The sequence below is a fragment of the Sabethes cyaneus genome, chromosome 2, assembly GCF_943734655.1.
Source record: "Sabethes cyaneus chromosome 2, idSabCyanKW18_F2, whole genome shotgun sequence".
Lineage (NCBI taxonomy): Eukaryota > Metazoa > Arthropoda > Insecta > Diptera > Culicidae > Sabethes > Sabethes cyaneus.
In genome coordinates, this window is record NC_071354.1 from 168668552 (window position 1) to 168688822 (window position 20271).

The following is a 20271-nucleotide window of genomic DNA, read 5'->3' on the forward strand; positions in this document are numbered from 1 at the left end:
TACCTCGAAACCAACTAAGCGACTGGTTTTGGTGTCCACAGTGTTGAATTTACGGTTTGCGAAATTTGTAATCATTCAACAGAGCGTTTCCATTTAGCTTTCTGATCCATTACAAAGGGTTATCAACCCTATCAAATGTAGAGCCCGAGTACATTGTACCGGCGCTACATTGTTTATTTTGCGCATCAAAACGAGACAAAACCAGATTAGAATTTGACTGTTTTGGGAAAAACCTATGCTGCTAGGCGGAAATCAGTACGCCCTAGTTCAAAGGCTATCAATTTCGACAAGATTTTGTTTACCGTATACAAGCCAATGTAAGCTTAGTGAATAAATGAATGAATGTTTAGGATACACTGTAATTGCGAATTGTTTTATCTTTAAGTTATTCATCACTAATTTAGAAAGTTTAGCAACTTGCAGGCTTAAAAAATTAGTTATTTTCCCACTGCAATTGTGCTGACAAACTGACAGTAGAAAGGGTAAACAGTTATCAAGGGGATACATCACTCTCGAGTTCGAATTCAAGTTTGAGAATACCTAGAAACTTTGTTAAGCTTAACCTGTGAAAATGTTTACAAAACACAATCTTCCATTTCTTCAATTTCGGTGCAGTTGTCAGTATCCACTTCGCAAGTATAACTGCGATGAAAATAATAGAATCTTAATTTTGGTAAAATATTTGCCGATGGTAAAAGTGAGAGGTTTTATAGATTTGGTAAAATCCTTATTAGATTTAATTCTTACTCGTTTACGAAAGTTTTGCTTTCGTCAGTTTGACCTAATCAAATTTTAACAGTGTACTAGTGAGAGTTTAACCATAAGTTTAGATCAGAGCTAAATTCTAATCAAACCGCCGGGCCTTCCAATCTTGCCCCGCTAATTGCAGGAAATAATCTCATACACATCTCAGAGCACGTATATTCTTTAGGGCCGGATTAGATGATAACAGTATCTTCCGAGTCGTCGACCGAGGGGGGTGTCATAGTTAATTTTTTTTCGTACTTTCCAAAATGTGTCAATAATTTCAAAATCATCTATAGATAACTTTGCTTGAAGGTCATGCGTATATTGAAAATTAATCGAAAACTAATATTTTTATTGGCACCACATAAAACTAACCGAGCGGGTTTTTTCACTCAGTCAAGTGCGGTAGCCTAACTGGCCTGTTGCTGTTGCTGATTGTTCAGCAGACATGTGCGAGAACCGAGAGGAGAGAAACTTACACGAGCCTAGCGGTAATGGGAATAAGAAAAACGACACTTTCCTTGCAATGGAATTACGATTTTTCACCGTTTTACTATAACAAGTGGAAGGTCCGGTTCAGAATGGTTAGTCGATTGGTCGTCGTCAAAGGAGAATCAACTGCCTGGAAAAGATAGGATCTGTGTAATAGGATCTGACGGTGTAAAAAGCCGGTTACTGATTTTTGTTGCTATTGTTTTGTGTGGAAGTGGATGAACGGTGCATGATGGCAGACAAGTATAAACAAACAAATACCAACGGATTACCGGCGTGGAATCTCAACGTTGCTGTTGTCGGGGGAGGATTGGTAAGGAATCTTCTTCCTGTCGGGATGTTTATAGTAAACAATCTAGCGACCGAATGCAGCCTATAATCGTACTGAGTTTACGTTGAAGTATCAGTTTCACGTGTGTGGCGATGAAGTGGACTGTTGAGTATTAATTAAGTGATTTTCTTGTCATCGGCTGAACCGAATTTTGTGTTTTGGGCTTTTATTACAAAATCCTTTTACATATGCCATAGCTCATTAAGCTTGTGTTTAATCTAAAATGCGAAAATATTGTAAGTCATTTTTTTTTCAAACGAGTCGAAGTTCAGAGTGGTAATTAATAAAATAATTAATTAATTAATAAATTAATTAGTTAATTATCCACTCATGACTCCTAACAGTGCCGTAATGAGTATCAAATAGTTAGTGATAGTTGGTTAAAATATTAAGTATAAAACTGAATTTACTTTGTACAGAGGCTAACAAACGCTCATGCTGCTTATTTTTTTATTTTTGATTAATGTCTGACTGATTTTAACGTTGGTTGGTATCCAGGAACTCATTGTTAAATTACTTTAACAATGTGTGTTCCATCCAAAGCTTTTATATAAAAATATAAAATAAATGTTATAAATGAACACGTCAATAGCCAGATTTACTGAATCTGTGGACTGAAACAAACTCTGAATTGAAACAAAATCTGCAAAAATAATGGAATATTTTGAGTTTCCACCACTACTGGATACATCTACCTAATAAGTTGCAGGAATTTAAAACAAAATGTTTTCTTAATTGGACTTTGTTACATAGGATAGGTTTGTTTGTTTGTTTGTATTTGACCTTTTAACCATTTTTGGTCATTTAGGTCATCCTACGGAAGGTTCATTAATGAAAATCGAAGAAATATTCGTTGAAATTATAGATAGAAGCAGGAAAATATTGATTCTATGAAAACAATACAATAATACTTAATACAAATGTTTAATCTTCTATTAACTTTATCGTAATTACGGCTCCAACGACAGGCTAGTAACTGAATTCAGAACAAGTGCTCTGTTTCTGTACACATGCTAATCTCACAGAGTGAAGATTTACAGTGTTTATATATACCCAAGCAACCAGAAGTTCGAATATTACTTGACGTTGACATGCGAACTCGAAAGTTCACAATTAGTTCAAATTCAGTTCCATGGAACTTTCTTGCTGAATAGTAGTGTATATCAAGTATACGTGGAACTAAATGCTTTAATAAGTGCTGTGAGTACTTTATAGATACTTCAAAGCTATTAGAATGCTACATGAAGTTCTGAAACAACTTTAGTTGCTAACAAGTTCTGCGTGCTGCTTTTTGTTTACATATCTGGTGATCAAACCAGCAGAACCTAAAACTGTTTGAGATTAATTATTTTTATTTCACTCAAGAAAATTTAATCCTCGCACATTTATAATTACAAATATAAATTAGAATGCAATGCTCTTCATTATTGTGTTGTGTTGTGTAGCATATGCTATCGGTATCTCACTACTAGTTAATTACCAGGCTCCAAACTTTATGTTCTATGTTTATGTTCTAAATGCAACGAATATAGAAGCTAGGTAGAAGAATAAAAGTGCTGCTAAATTTTAGTTTTTTCTTAATTTTTGACAGTTTATATCGAAGCTGCTTAGCGTTTTATGCAGCGAACCCAAGACAGCTTTAAAGTTCGGATAATTACTTAAAGGTGACGCTGCTTATCAAGTTATAGATTAATATACATAAAGCTGTTTAACCCTCGTTAGACACCATTATTCGAACTCTAGGTTACTTGGGTAGATAGCAACAGTTACTGAAATTGCAAAGTCACTGTAACGTCTGAAAAGCATCAAATTAACTAAATGGTTTTTTCCCTCTTGTTCTTTGAAACTATAATAATCTTAATTAGGGCTAGGATTTCATCATTGTGACTAATTGTTAGGAATGGTTATTTTATAAGTTAGGTGGGATATGCCCTCAATTAGGGTAGGGTTTTAAGCCGTCTAAGTGGATCACTGATTGTTTTACCTTATTATAACCAGTGGATTGACTAAGTGAGGGATATCAGCATATCAATCTTCTTGTTAACGTTAGTTCTTCAAGCTGTTACCACTGAAAGTCACTATTATTAAGCTAAACTTCAAATTTTTTACATTTAAATTTGATGCGCTGGAACTAATTTTAATCAGCCTGAGCATATTTTCATCACAAAGGTGCGTTCATAAGGAGTCCAGAATTTCACTGACTTGTTAGGATTACGTTTCAATACGCTGGTTATTCTTCTTCTGATTGACCAAAATGCGTCTGGTTTCAAGTTTTTCCTGATTTTGACTTCCTAGTAGTCATGCGACGTTTCTCGAACACTTTGATAACGTTTGTCACAGTTAATTTTGACAGCTGAATAAAAAATGGAAAAGAAAACAAAATAGATGTAACATTCCACCCACACACAACTTCAAAATGAAGCACATTAAAGGCTTTTAAATATTTTTTGATGATAAAAAAAACCGCTGAAACCGTTGTGGTCATCGCTGTAACATTCACAATTACTGTCAAAGAACTTGCTTAGGCCGTAATTTGAAACGGTCCTAATCTTCCTTTTCAATGCCAACTATTTCCTTGTATTTGGAAGGAATCTTATATGTTTTCGGTTTTCAAGGAAAATGAAAAACGTAAAGTGGAGCACTAGAAATTTCCTGTTCGTGCGCCTGCTCGAAAGCTCTAGAAGCCATTGGGCCGTATGAATAAAAGTGTTAGAGCAAATGCTCCCATAAGATTTACACGGGAAAAGTAAAGCAAACTGTTTTATTCATACGACCTGTTGTCTACGATTGTTCAGCACAAAAAATTATTTCTCAATTGCACAGCATAGATTCTTGCCAGGTAAACCCGCAACTGCCAATTTATTAGAGTTTACTATTTATGCTTGTGAAGATTGGCCTGAACCCGAAAGCTGCATTCGAACGTGTCAATCATGGGATATTATATGCTAGATTATGGCGCTGGTAAACTTGCAGTATTTGTCACGATGGTTGCCTGGTTAAAATTGTACCTGTGGGATCGTAAACTTGCTGTGGAGGTGGGAATGTCACAATCTATAGCATAGCAGTATAGCAATAATTCCAGAGTCCCCCAAGGCAAGCATCTTGGGACTCTACTGTTTTCCTTGGTTATATATGATATCACAAAGTTATTACCTCGTGGCACACGATTGTTGTATGCCGATGACACAAAAATCCCCCATCTTATTTAAACTTCATTGTGGATACTTTCTGTGAATGTCGATACACAGACTAACAGACGTAACACTCCGAACAAATTTTCTAACAAAACATCGTTTCATTGACACCCCTAAAACTTGGAAAAAACACTAGCGTCACCTGGCGTAGTCTTCGCGCTACGCAGAGTAAGTTGCTATAAATTTAGCAATGCTATAAATTTACTTGTATAATATCTGACATCAGCGCTAGCGCAGGCGAGCGGCGTTCTCGCGCAGCGACTGTTGTTTGAGTCTTGGCTTAAATGAAAACTTGACATGATCGTTTTTATTGGCGATGAAATGAGGCTTCAGTGTTACGTCTGTTAGTCTGTGGTCGATACTTTCTAGCAACGTTCGGAGAAGATTTGCTCCAGGATATCGTGCGTGCTAGCTTAACGCTTTTCAACAGCAATTTGAAATGGACTTATTTAAGACAATTGTTATGGATATACTTTACACGCAATACAATCAAAATTAAAATTTATGCAAACGTCTTGTGACCATTTACTTTTCTGACAGTTATAACTACTCACACTGTAATTTTCTATAAGTAAGGCTAGTTATAATTTAAAGGGGTACATACATTCCTTGTAGACACATAGGGAATCACACTTTTTGTAGCATGAGAACTCGTACTTCTTACTTGAGCGAACTCCTTTTGGCGATATAGGTTTTGGCCATACGATATAGGTATTGAACATTCGCAGAAAATGATTTAGAAAAGCTAATTGATTCGCTCTGCTTTTATTTAGGGGTGTTTCAAAAAAAAATTGGTTTCACGGCACAGAAACGGTCCGATTTCTACTTTGTGATCCGTTAATCCGTGAGCTGAGTAAAAATGCATTTTATTCAGGCGTCAAGGTTATCAAGTATTTTGTCATTTATTGTTGTAATCCGTTTCTTATTTTTTTAAGTACCACTTAAGAAACCACAGCACATGCACATAACTTGCATTTCCTATTATCCGGTTGGATTAATTTCATAAAGTGGTAACTCGTTTGTGGATTAAATCACATGATACATAACATACTTACACTCTATTATAAAAATATCATGAACATTTTTGTCGCTATAATAGTTCCTCTTCACTTAAGAGCTAGTAACAGTAATAACAATTCAATTATATGTAACAAATTCTTTCGTAAAATCTGTCAATTTAGAGTCTATTGCGATGAAAGAAAAGAACATCAAATTATAACGCTTGAGCGACAATTCTCTTTAATTTACTTTATAGAATAGTAAGTTTCATCTGACTGTGTGAATGAATTGTTATTATTTATAGTTTTTTTTTTAATTTATCGAAGAAAATGAAAAAAATACTATCCTTTTGGTGAAATTAATGCTAATAATATGTTTTATAAAATGGAAAACAAGGATGTTATCATGATTTTATACTTGACTAATTCACCAGAAATACAAAGAACTCAATGAACGCTTTCTTTTCATTACAGGTCGGTTCTCTGTTTGCACTTCACCTGGGTAAAAAGGGTCACGAGGTTGATTTGTACGAGTACAGAGAAGGTACCTAGAAACTAATTTAGTTCCTCACAGGCGACGTTTGTTTTATTTCATCATTACTTCGGCAGACATTCGTACAGCCGAGCTGGTCATCGGTCGGAGTATCAACCTGGCACTGTCTGCCCGTGGCCGCAAAGCGCTAGCAGAAGTAGGCCTCGAGGATGCACTGCTCCAGCATGGAATCCCGATGAAAGGCCGCATGTTACACGATCTGAAAGGAAACCGTAAGTTTGTTCCGTACGACGCCAATACCAACCAGTGCATATACTCGGTTGGCCGCAAACATCTGAACGAGGTACTTCTCGACGGTGAGTGAGTCTGTCGGTCGGTAGGAAATATGAGAGATATCGATTACGCATTAAGCCAACCGGGACATCGGAAGTATTCCGTGAAGTGCGTTGCATGCCGTTGTTTCTGTTGCTGTGACGGAACGCTGAATGTGCATTTACTAGGCTTCTCTTTCCAATAGGCTTAATACTTAATTTGAGCGTGTCAGCTGGCTTGTTTTGTAATGGTTATTGACATTAACATTTTCATTGCTTGTAGCTGCGGAAAAATATCCCAATATCCACCTGCACTTCAATAAGAAACTGGTTCGAGCCGATTTGGATGAAGGAAATCTTAATTTTATTAAGTAAGTAAACAAAACTCTAATTTTCATATTGAAAAAATAGTATGGTGTGTATTAATGCTTACTGTTCACAGCCCACTGACGGAGGAAACCCACGAAGCGAAAGCCGACTTGGTAGTGGGATGCGACGGAGCATTCAGTGCTGTACGCAAGGAAATCATCAAACGGTCAGGATATGATTTCAGTCAAACTTATATCGAACATGGCTATCTGGAGCTATGTATTCCGCCCACGAAAGAGGGCGAATTTGCCATGCCTCACAATTACCTGCACATTTGGCCGCGGGGAAAATTCATGATGATTGCTTTACCCAACCAAGACCGCACGTGGACGGTAACACTGTTTATGCCGTTTGCCAATTTCAGAAGTATAAAATGCGATCAGGATCTGATGCGTTTCTTCCGTGAAAACTTCCCCGATGCAATCGATCTAATTGGACAGTCGCGATTGATCAAGGATTTCTTCAAGACAACTCCGCAATCGCTCGTGATGATCAAATGTAAACCATACAACGTAGGTGGAAAGGCTTTGATCATAGGCGATGCAGCCCATGCGATGGTTCCCTTCTATGGTCAGGGCATGAATGCAGGATTTGAGGATTGTTCGGTGCTAACAGAGTTGTTTAATCGCTATGACAGTGATGTAAACCGTATTTTAGTGGAGTTTAGTGAAACGCGTTGGGAGGATGCGCACGCTATTTGCGATTTAGCAATGTATAACTATGTTGAGGTTTGACTTTTTTGGTATTTTATGGTTGTTATTCATATTTAGAAGAGTGTTTCTTTACTTAGATGCGAGATCTTGTGACGAAACGATCATACTTATTCCGGAAAAAGTTGGATGAACTGTTGTTCTGGTTGATGCCAAATACCTGGGTTCCATTGTATAACTCAGTTTCGTTTTCCCACATGCGTTACAGTAGTTGTATAGCTAATCGCAAGTGGCAGGATAAGGTGAGTGACGGGGTTCTTATACATTTTTATGCGGGGGAAAGCGGAAGAACGATTTCATCAATAAACAGATTGCATAATAATAGGCGGAGTAGTTGTAAATCCGGTTAATTTTAATTTTACAATTTCTATTTTCAGATTTTGACACGTGTTCTGTATTGCTCGTCGTTTATCGCAACTGTTTTCGTTGGTGTGTGCAGCTACAAATATGGTATTTCGCAGCAATTCGAATCATTCACAGGATTGTTTAGCAAATTACTTAACCTCAAGTAACCAATCAGTGATTAACCTATCAAATCGTGTTACTATTATTTCAATCCTATGTAAGTAAGTTTTTAGATAATTAAATTAGTCGTATGATTGTATTCAACTTACAAATATCAGTTTTGAACCGTGAACTTAAATAAATAACGAAAAATGAGCAAATTTCACTAGATGATTTACTATTTAATCCTATTCTATGATCAACTTTACGTCTTCGTACTTCTCGATGTAGTTACTTTTGTGGCTTTCAAAAAGATGTTCGAGGGCAACGCAGAATCTTTCATGCAAAGCTTCAATATCTTCTTTGGATGGATTGTCGATTTTAGTTACTTCAACCGGTGCTCCAACTAAAAATAAATACAATCGTTTGTTTAGAGTGAGGTTCATTGCATGTTCTGCATCGATACTTACTAACAGTGTTGATAGGCTTTCGCCGTGGAATCATACCAAAGCTATACTGGAAAAAGCCACGTCCAACGAATGCCACCGGAGCGATTCCGGTGGTTGCCTTAAATTTCTCCTGAAAACGTCGAACCAGTGATCCTGGCGGATTACTGGCCTGGTCATAAAGATCTAGCTCTCCGAAATTGATGACTGGAACGATCGGTGTTCCGGTTTTCAGTGCAATCCGACAGAAACCGCGGCGCTTTTTCAGCACCAGCCGATAGTTATTGGGTCGGCAGTGTAAAGATTCCGCAGCACCACCAACAATAATAACCGCTGCATTCGAGGTGTATCCGTCCGAGTTTCGAGCATCCGACGGGTCATTTGGAGCCTGAACCAGATTGATGATGCTCTGTTCCGAGCATGACGCGGCACCCCAGCTAAAGATGAGCTCCCGGAAGAACGGAACCAGCAGGTGAAAGTCGAGAGTAACCACGCGGGAACGGATACCCGGAAATTGGTTGGGGAAACCAGTCGTGTCGGTGGCGAAATTGAGAAAACATCCAGTGCTAAACAATGGAAGTGATATTTAAAAGGCATTATATGGCAACTTCACGTTCAAAAATTAATTATCAGAAAATAAACCGTCTTGTGTTCTGTGGAAATATAAAATTGTTGTATAGCAAAATATATGTTGAAGTGGCGTTGAGCTTTGAAAACAAAATTTCCTTTTGCATCATATATATTTGAAGAAACTGATTGAAAATGCAATGGCCAAAATTAATCATACAAACCGCAAAAAATGCAATAAAGCTCAATTTATTAGCTTAGGGGGGCTCTGTAGCCGCAAGGTTACCGAGTCTGCTTTGACAAGCGAATGGTCATGGGTTCGAATCTTGGTAGAATCAGGTCATTCGATGTCCAAGTGGCTTTAGCATGGGTTTATTCTCAGGCCCCGTATCACCCTTCCTTCATGCTGAATTTTATATTATCCCGATATGGCCTATTGACAGTGAAAAATGACTCTTATAGTAAAATGCACTGGTTTATCCATGCCAGGGATGGCTTATGGCTATAATTGGGGACTGCGCGCTGTCATGTGGAACGAGGTGGGTAAAGTAGAAAAAGCTTTGAAGGAAGAGAATTCAATTATGTACACACAAGGGATCGCAAATTGAATGTGACTGCCGTGAATGCGAACTTTCCGCATTCAAACTTCGCTTTTTGAACGATCATTTGACTGTTTTTTGAATCCAGTCAATCTGCCGCTTGCGCTGCTGCCGTCTTACAATTCATGCGGCATCTCAGCAAAAGCAAACAGTCGATCTCCCGTTTTGCCTTGGGCCTTGAGAATATAAACTGCAAACTGACTGGAAGCATACGGTGACGTATTTTTTCGTTTCTCTTTTTGTCTCCAAATCGGCTGCTCACAGTAATAGTTTGTCACCCGGACGTCGGTCCGACACAAGCAAAATATTCGTTTGTATTGGACGGAGTCCGATCGACTTCTTCCATGCACATGTAGTGGTTGTTTTTTTGTAGTATTGAATCATACGATTGTGCGGTTGCTTTTCGTTAGCGTGGTGATTGCCAGTCATTTGACTGTTTTGCAGTCATTCGCTGCTCCAAACGGTAAAGGCAACTTGATCGAAACGAAAATGTCAAAAAGCTCTAGAACGCGTTCGTTCTGCTGCGTGCAATCGGCGATTGACTGAGCAAACTGCCAGTTGTGTTATGCATAGCGTCCGTATTCCACCTCTAAACGGACAGTGTGAACTTGAATGCGCGTTGGTGTTACTGCGGTAGAAAAAAGGAACGGTCGAAGCCCTGCACACAAGCATGCATAAAATTATATAAGCATATCGCTCAATCAATAGCGATTATAGCAAAAATAAATGCAGTGCGGGTTATACAGCAAACACCCGGGGGATATCACAATAGATCAACAATACTGGTCGCAGTGATGAGTCCATACAGGGAAAAAATTATCATTTAGGAGTTGTTTAACCTTGAATCGCTATTTCTATTCGGAGTAAGGCAACGGATAGGACCTGAAGATTCCATAACATTAACCGAACGTCAGCAGCTCAAAAATAATAGTCCGATATTTCTATTTAAAAATTGATGCACGCCATGGTTCATGATTCATCATTTATCATCATTATCATGATTATCAGTGATACAGAACTGTATCGCGAAGCTGTCAATCAACTCTCACTTTCTCTTTCGGTGCTAGTTACCGGCAAGTACTAAAATAATGTGTCAATTACACAAATTACACATTCCAGGTAAATCCTCTAATCTTCTTATATATAAAAATGGATTTCTGTCTGTCTGTCGGGAGGTTCCTTATAGAATCGAAAACTACTGAACCAACCGGCGTGAAAATTTGCATGTAAAGGTTTTTGGGGCCAGGGAAGATTCTTATGATGGTTAGAGACCCCTCCCCCCACTAAGAGGGGGGCTCCCATACAAATGAAACACCAATTTCTGCATAATTCGCGAACTAATCAAGCAAATGGAACAAAACTTGGCATGTGGGTGTTTTTGGTGATAAGAATTTTTTCTATGATAAATTGAGATCCCTCCCCTCTTTAGAAGGGGACTTATGACTCCTCTCCCCTTTAAGAGGGACGGCTTCCATACAAATGATATACAAATTTCCTCATAACTCGAGAACTAATCAAGCAAATGGAACCAAATTTGGCATGTGAAGGATTTCGGAGGCAAGAATTTTTTCTATGGTGAATTAGGACCCCTGCCAACTTTAGGAGGGGGGGGGACTCCCATACGAATGAAATTCAAACTAATTAATCAAATGGAACCAAATTTGACATGTGGGGGGTTTTGGAGGCAGGATTTTTTTTTATTATGGCTTGAGACCCCTCACCCCTGTGGTAGGGGGATAAGGACTAATACAAAAAAAAGGAAATTTTTGCGTAAATCAAAAACTAATCGAACTCGAGAAATTTTAGACTCTTTCATAAAACATTAATCAATAACAAGACCACCAAGAACTATCAGTAGTAACATTGGATGATTCAGAGCGAGACGGCCACAGGCCGCGAATGTTGCGAAGCGCCGGCAACTGCGGGGAAACAGCCCCCCCCGTAGAAATCACCTCTATCTAGGTTTATTTATTTTCCTAGATCTACTGACCTCTATCACTTTCCTTCAGTTGGGTCACCCCTGCGAAATGGTACTTTCTACGAAAAGATTTTCCGTGAAATGGTACATCCCGCGCAAGGTTTTTCGCAAAATGGTATTGTACCTTGCAGCAACTTTACGAGTCCTACGCAAGCCCGTTTTTTAATAATAATTATCCTGTTTTATTATTACTAAATACACTGAACTATGCTTGTTAAGCAAGGAGAGGTGCAGTGGGCAAGCATTAACGAAAAACTGATGGTTCAAATTGCTAAATTGCAAACATGTGTGGTAAATGCAGAAAATAACCACGCTAATAATTTTCGCGTCAACCGAGAATTGGTGTTCCGCAAAATGGTGTTCGGCGAAATGGTTTGTAATGATGGCGACTATTTAAACGCTATCCGCTTTATTTTATCAGGCTAAGCAATGGGGGGTTGTTTTCTACTTCACTGTGAGGAAAATTTGTATATTAAAACACCCATGAACTCCCCAGAAACTTGCAAAACTCGAGATTGTGACAAAGATCATCCGAGATTCACGATTTATGTACAACACTGTTTAATTTGTGGCAATACGAAGTTTGTCGGGTCAGCAAGTATGCTATAAATACCAGGATGCCATATTCTCCCCCAGCGTAATATGAACAATTCAATATGTATTATTCCAGGTCAATTACAGATTATTTACATTGCAGGTAGTGTTGAAATTATTCTTGTTTGTTATACTGAAATTCGTCAACCCTTGTACAAAGTCTGTAGCGAAATTACCACACTTTTGTAATGTGATAACCGAAAAGAGACTACTACTACTTGTCATAAAATCTTTGATAGGACAAGCATACCCACTATTTACCATATCTTGTGATTGATATTGTATGTCTAAGAACCTTGCCATAGGCGTGCCCAGGCTGGGCACTTGCCCCACCTTCTCTAGTCAAATGTTGTTGTCAAGTAAAATTTTAATTATAAATGCTATTTCTAGTTCAATTTCGATTCAACTTTAGATCCAATTTGAATACACTTTCAAGTTAAGTTTCAAGTTCAATTTCAAGTGTAATTTTATCCAATTTCAAGTCGAGATTCAAATAAAATATCTAGTTTAATTTTGAGTCCTATTTCAGATCCTATTTCATATCCCATTACAAGTCTATTAAGTATTTCATGTTTAATTTAAAGTTCCGTTTGAAGTCCTATTTCAAGCCCAAATTTGAGTAATTTCTTGTGTAATTGTAAGTCCAACTTCGAATTTAATTTTAAGTCGAACTTCAAATTCAAGTAAAGCTTCAAATCGTATTAAAAACTCACCAAGGTCAGCTATACGAGATGCTATACACAAGTGCACAATAAATTAATAATACGCATGTTGTTGATTTTGTAGCGACCATCAGAGAAATGTAATGTAGTATACTGCAAACATCCGGGCTATATCAAAATAGATTATAGTGATGAATCCTCATAACGAAAAACTAGTAACTCATGCCAAATATAGAAGATAAACTGCAAATTAAAAATCTCTGCCCAGGTCGGTCGCAGTGAAGGTGGTAGTAGTGTTTTAATCGCACATGCTTCGTTTATTATTTTCTCAACCGAATTAAAACATAATACAAATATCAATAGTAAATGATTCATCGAAGTCCAATGTATAACTTTACCGATAAGCATAAATAATCCCATATGGCACCTTTTTTAAACTAACGTCAATTATTTAAAACTTAAATTCTTTCACACGACTAGCTACCCATGTTTGTAAAAATCGGACTCTCACTCAGTTCTCGTTACTCTAAAACTAATTTTACATTTTTATAATCCTCTATATATTTGGCTTTGTGTTCCTCAAACAAATCTTCCAGAGCTTTGCAGAATCTGGAATGTAGTTCGTCTATTTCTTCCGCCGTTGGATTTTCTGATTTCTTAGCCTCAACGGGACCACCAACTGAAACAAATGTAAATTTATCACCATGTTATCTAATTGAGGGTCTAGACAATCTGCTACTTACTGACAGTGTTGATCGGTTTTCGCCGTGGAATTATACCATAGGTGTACTGGAAGAAACCACGCCCACGGAAAGCAGCAGGTGCAATTCCGGTCGAGTTTTTCACCCATTCCTGGAAGTTTCTGAGCTTCGATCCGATCGGATTCGGCGGCTGATCGTACAGGTCCAGCTCGCCGAAGTTTATCACCGGAACGATCGAGCTGCCTGCCCTAAGGGCTATCTTGCAGAAACCCTTACGGTTTTTTAACACCAGTGTGTAGTTGTTCGGTCGAGTATGCAACGATTCAGCTGCACCTCCGACAACCAGAACCACTGCATTGGACGTGTATCCGTCGCGACGATTCACCGGATGGTCCGGATTGTTGGAAGCCGTGAGCATGTTCATAACGCTGCGGGAAGCGCATGATGACAGACCCCAGCTCAGCAGGATCTCTCGATAGAAGGGAATGACAAAGTGGAAGTTTAGCGTGCAGGGGCGCGTACGAATGCCCGGATATTGTTTGTAGAAACCAGTTGCATCGGTAGCGAAGTTTGCAAAGCTTCCTAAGCTGAAAGTAGCAAGAGTAACGGGTGCATAGCGATATGCGTGACAATTATAGAAACCCAAATGGTGACGTACAAAAATGTTACAATATAGGTGAAGCGCCAATCAAGCTGGTGAGTACTTACGATACAAACATCTATAGGATCCTGATAGGATTGCACTTTTGCTGTTGGATATGACATTGACATGCACTTTTTATCGTTTTATAAAACACTGACTAGCGATTTAGAACATGATTGAATGGACAATAATTTTTGACGGACTTACTTATCCACATGCACAATATTGAGGAATGCAAGGAAGATCGTAACATGGCTGAAAAATATATTCCGGCCATGATATAGGAACTACACAGTTATAATAGGTGAATACAACCAATGCAGCAGGCAATATATAATAATTGAATAACATCTATCATTGAAAGCGAAGCATGAGTTTTTGAATGAATTACCAAAAACAGAGCAATATCGGCTGCTATTTGCCATTGATACCATTGAAAGCGAAATAGCAAAACAACAACTGATTTACGTCACGCAGGATGTGACCAAAATAGAAGACTGTGTGTGTATGACATACAAAATGTTACTATGGGTAGACGATTGTTTTAAATCGGGATCAAAGTACATTCTTGTTCAGGGGAACGAGATAAGATCTTTTTCAGTTTCAAGTTTGATACTGTTGCAGTGTGAAATCTATTTATCGCTCAATTGAGTTGATTTATGAGAGATAATGAGGCCGCCGTGTTTAATAATGGTAACAATCACAGTCATAATTTCAAACGGGGAATGAGGTGCATTCAAGCCCAATAAGCGAGCAGAGGTTCCTGTTTATTGAGGTTGCGCGTGCTTACCTTAAAACCCCATGGGGAAAAGCTGCAAAAATGTAATTCCGGTCCGCTGGAAGATCTACAGTTTTATGTAGTTTTGCTGGGAAGTAGGATTGGAACAGTCGTAAACAATACATGTTACGGAACCATTTTACACTGAAAAAAGATAAATAATGTATACAGTTAAGATAAATTATACTCAATCAATTTGCTATATACAGGGAATTTATAATTTCAAAAAGTTGTCTTATATCGAAATTGTCTTATATCGAAACATGATTTTTTTTTTAAATTTGTATTAGCGGTTGCCAATTTTGTTGTGCGTTTACGTTTTCAGAACTTTTTATTTTTGTTTGAGCTATTAATTTTTTACAATTTTTAGGGTTATTTTGAAATAATGAACATCTTCATGGCGCCGATTTTGGAATGGAAAATTAGCCCCGGTATCGTTACCAACTATGTCAAAGGAATTTGTTTTATATCGAGGTAATAATTGTCTTATAACGAGGTTGTTTTATAAAGAGGTTGTCTTACAGTAATGTTCCGATTTTGTCAGCTCCCGATTTTGTCTACCCCCGATTTAATCAGCTTTTTATCGTGATTTTGTCAGTCTATAAACTTTGTTTAACTTTTGTGCTTTTAAACATGATTTATAAAAATTTTCAGCCTGCTTGAAGCTATTCAGATTCTCTGGGGATAGTTTCTGAATAAAATGATGCCTTCTTGCGAGTAATTCGGGGTTAAAATTAGGGTATTTTTATAGCAAAAGTTCCTAAACAAGCAAAGATGGAGGTATACGACATTCAGCAATGTTGTGTATTTTTACTATTTGTACAATTTTGTAAAACTAGAAAGAGTCATACAACAACTACAAAAACAGCTAAAACTGATTTTAACGTTTTGCCTTTATACTATATGAAAATATAGTATAAAGGTATAGGAATCACTCGAAAAACCGAAAATCGAAAGAAAGCCTAGCGGGACGAGTGTCATATACCATTCGACTCAGTTTCGAAAACTGAGCATTTTCTGTGTGTGTGTGTATGTGTGTGTGTGTGTGTGTGTGGAACGCTTTTGATTGAGCCAACATTTCTCGGAGATGGCAGGACCGATTTTAAAGATCGTAGTGTCAAATGAAAGGTCTAGGTGTCCCATTGTTCGCTATTTAATTTCATACTGATCGGACTTTTAGTTCAAAAGTTATGTATAAAAATACGAAAAATATGGGACTTCATTATCTCATAGGTCCCTTAGCCGATTTGAACAGAATTGATTGCATATGAAAGAGGAATCATTCAGGAGCTTAAATTCAAGATTTCATGACGAATGGGCTTGTGGTTTGAAAGTTACATAAAGAAATGTGGAAAAAAATTTTTTAAAACTGCTTTTTGTTACATATAAACATTAATTCAAAGGGAAACATCCTACAATTTATTATCATTTGAAAGTTACTGTTGAGATCTATCAAACGAAACCAAGTTACTGAAAATCGGACGATTTATTCAAAAGTTATTCAAACTTGAACACTTAAGCGCCGTATATTAAATCGTTCAAATGTATAAAATCGAAATAAATGAATCAAGGGTCGATTGTTCAAGTTAATGCCCCATTTCATGTCTAATTTTAAGTCCAAATTAGGTGAAAAAGTCAAATTCAAGTCCAATTTCTAGAAAATTTCTAATTTCTTAAATTTTAATTCAAATTTCAAATAAAACTTTAATTAGACCAAAATTTTTTGAGCGGCCATCGTGCATTTGGACGCCAGATTCGATTTTATCAGAAAATCGCCGTTTCCGCCGTGATCCCCTAAACGATTTTCATTCAATTGTCAATAATGGAAGACCACCATTGAAAAGCGGAGGAAAAAAATGCTATGAAATACATTTATCAAATTAGATATGCATTATAAATGAAACAACCAATTATCTGTAGCAAGGTACACATTTTTCATATAATTATTGTGCTATTTCCAAAATTTGCTATGAAACAAACAACAATCGACAGTGGGAGTATGGCACTTTCAAATGAAGTGAAAAAATTGGAAGTCATTTTGGATTTGGATCATATTGGATATGATTTGGATCATATTCAATTTTATCAGAAAATTTCTTATTTCTTGCCATGAGCGTACCAACCGATTTTAGTTTGAAAAGGTTACCATTAAAAGGATGAGAAAAAATGCTATAAAAAACATTCATCAGGTCAAGTGGCATTAATTAAAAGGAACAATTAATTATCGGACTCAGAACTAAATTCTCTGATCTCTGGGCGATCAGCTAGATTGTTGTAATTACCGCGGCATTACGTTGATCAACGCCGCCTACTAGGTGCTCTCCCAGATTTTGTTACGTCGTCTACCCCAATTGCAAGACAAAACTTCCAGATATTTTCGTGAATTCCAGGGCATTCATAGGCTACAGTCGAGCGCGAACAGCTATGGCAGATACTGCATGAGAACGGTATTCCGGGCAAACTGACGCGGCTGATCGAAGCTACCCTAGAGCGAGTGATGTATACTACGTGGGGGCTTCTGGGGCACTCTTGAGTCCCTTCGGATCGCGCAGAGGACTGCGGCAAGGGAATGGACTGTCCAGTATGTTATTCAACATCGCCAACAACATAGGAACGATCTTCAGCAACACCTAGCCAACTCCTAGCTTTCGCACGACCTCGATATCATTACTAGAATCCTTGAGACTGTGGAGGTAATCTACGTCAGACTAAAAACGGAAGCTAGAAGGATTGGGTTTCAAATCAATGCGTCGAAAACCAAATACATGGTAGGAAGTGGTTTTGCCTCCCACGGACAGCGGCTATTAAGGGCGATGACCTGGAAGTGGTTGATGAGTTCGTATATTTGGGATCTTTGGTCACCGCCGACAATAATACGCGGAAGGCGATTCAACGACGTATTCAAGCTGGAAGTCGAGTCTACTTTTACCTTCACAAGACGTTTCGATCAAAGAGCATACACTGCCGCACAAAGCTGATGACGTACAAAACGCTAATCTACGCACTTGAGATAGTAACATTGCTTACGGATGACATATGTGCACTTGTCCTATTTGAGCAAAAGGTGTTGCGAAATATTTTTGGCGGAGTACAAACGAAAAGCGAAGAGTGGCGTAGGCGTATGAATCATGAGTTGCAGGTAATACTTGGAGAGATGCCCGCCCAGTTAGCTCCGAGGTACGATGCTGGCCTAACAAGCCAGTCGTCGTAGGTTCGAATCTCGATTGGACGGTGCCGCTATTGAGTCAATAGGATCTTCACACTAGCCCCGTACTATTCTTGTACTCTAATAAACGGCTGCGAAGTCTGTCGATAAAAAAGGGTCAAGTTCTTAAGGACTTTTATACCCATGGCTTTGCTTTACTTTCCACTCTTTCTCTTCCATTCTCCAAAAAAATTTCATTACTTTCCCCTACCGTCCCTTCATCAATTGTAGAACCATCGTTTCAAAAAAATATTAATAAAATATGTTTGACCGCGTTTCAAGGTCAAGACTAATAACTCGAGGTTGGTCTACCGGTAAATAAAATTGTAAGATCATTGTTCTATTTGATAGATACTACTGTGAACTGGAATTAATGAAGTGTTACAATTCTTCGTAACATACTGAAACTACATATTCAAAGTCAAGGTTACGTATCTATTTCAGCTAACAGCTACTATCATTCTTAGTATTGTATCGAACCGATACACTTTTCCAATTTCAAGCAAATTGGATTGCAATTCATTCAACATAAGGCTAGGTTGAAGGTTTTGTGCGCGGCTTCCAATACAGTTTTCATTATTTCTAATCATTTTGCGATTCGGGGGTTACCAAAACAGTAATAAATCAATTCATTTGAAGCTCAATCTTATCTCAAACTCAACCGCGCAAACTAAGCGTGCCACTGCGTGTCGGCAAAGCACTTATCTTACTCCTACACTCGTATAATCCTTATTATCCAATTTCTTGGAATCAAGTTCAAGGTGTATACTTACCCCTGTCCGCGTCCGCAGTTGACCCCGGCTTTCCGATCATAGTATATGAAAATACCATAAATTACACAGAAAGTTTTGGCCCAAATACCTCCGAAAACCTGCAGGTTACATCAAAAGATTAAATTTTGTTCTCGAGTAAAAATTGAACTTTCGTACCAATAGATAGACGTAGTACAGCAACAACCACAATTCTCCGAAGAGAAACAGAAACATAACCCCGAAGGCACTTAGCGTCTCAAGGCGTCGTTTTAGTGGCACATTTAGCGGAGCCCATTCGATTTTCCTCATGCTGCTAGCTTTTCACGTCCGACAGTTTGTACCTGCAATGTAAAACGTAAACTCTGACACTCGTTCGGAATCGGGACAAATCGTGTTGACGGGGCGGCTAATTTTCGATTGAGTACACATTCAACTGAATCTCAAAGGTCACTTGATTTGATGATTAGAACAAAAAAATGTGAACAATTTCTCAAATTGCCCAATTCAGCAAACGATCTCGTGTTCAATTCATGCCTGTATACCTACTCACATGAAGAATATGCACGCCACAGTTGATAATATATAAACTCGATTCTAACCAACAATTGCGTCTGGAACAAACTCGGTTCTGCTCCGCGGTGTGGTTGGCAACCTACTGGTCTATAAGGCTGTCAGTCAGAGGCAGTATTGATGCGCGGCTGTTGTCGAAATTTTGCTCGCTCTTATCATATCGTTTGGTTGAGTAGAGAATTGAAATAAAAAAAAAGAATAATCACTTTATTTGGTACCAGAAAGTGCCCCAGTCATTAAAGGGTGCTTTCCTAAATTCTGCTAGACAGTATGTGAATTTTGATCACGAATTTAATTTGGACGCAATTTATAAAAATAAATTCACCGCGTTATTTGTTGTTTTGTTCTTGTTTGTTTTGAGGCACTATTCTTTTAAAATATTGAACTTTCTTTATAGCACATCCTATCAGCGATGGAACGTTATTAAGAGTAACGATATCATATACCTACGACCTTTGTGACTTTTAACCGAATGCACCGTAAAGTGCACGTTTATCTTATCGCTTTGTATCGTTTTTCGTAACCGAAGATTTTCACAGAGTTTCGATTTTATAAATTATCAAAAATTCGGTAATAAAAAGCACCACACATTCCATATTACAGATAAGCCCTTGTTAGTTGTCCCTATGTTCAAATCACTAATCGCAATTATGAAATCGAATTAACTCCTATTTTAAGAATTGTGTA

At 37.9% G+C, this 20271-nt stretch overlaps 3 protein-coding genes across 3 annotated transcripts; 1 reads left to right on the forward strand and 2 right to left on the reverse strand.

Moving 5' to 3' along the window:
- Positions 1 to 1471: 1471 nt before the first annotated feature.
- LOC128736317 (kynurenine 3-monooxygenase) lies at positions 1472 to 8157 on the forward strand. The gene is made up of 7 exons (XM_053830791.1): positions 1472 to 1552; positions 6237 to 6306; positions 6372 to 6611; positions 6850 to 6937; positions 7009 to 7663; positions 7726 to 7887; positions 8023 to 8157. The coding sequence occupies exons 1-7, from the start codon at positions 1472 to 1474 to the stop codon at positions 8155 to 8157; spliced, it is 1431 nt and encodes a 476-aa protein (XP_053686766.1).
- A 180-nt stretch (positions 8158 to 8337) lies between these two features.
- On the reverse strand, positions 8338 to 9106 carry LOC128736319 (diacylglycerol O-acyltransferase 2-like; the record flags this gene model as incomplete). Its single annotated transcript, XM_053830793.1, has 2 exons — positions 8338 to 8495; positions 8560 to 9106. Coding segments are annotated over 2 exons (705 nt in total), but the record flags the coding sequence as incomplete, so codon positions are not given.
- Positions 9107 to 13456: 4350 nt separating this feature from the next.
- Positions 13457 to 19323, reverse strand: LOC128737384 (2-acylglycerol O-acyltransferase 2-A-like). The gene is made up of 5 exons (XM_053832012.1): positions 19192 to 19323; positions 19036 to 19133; positions 15070 to 15201; positions 13679 to 14223; positions 13457 to 13614 (listed from the first exon to the last, which is right to left on the reverse strand). The coding sequence occupies exons 1-5, from the start codon at positions 19321 to 19323 to the stop codon at positions 13457 to 13459; spliced, it is 1065 nt and encodes a 354-aa protein (XP_053687987.1).
- Between the last annotated feature and the right edge of the window lie 948 nt (positions 19324 to 20271).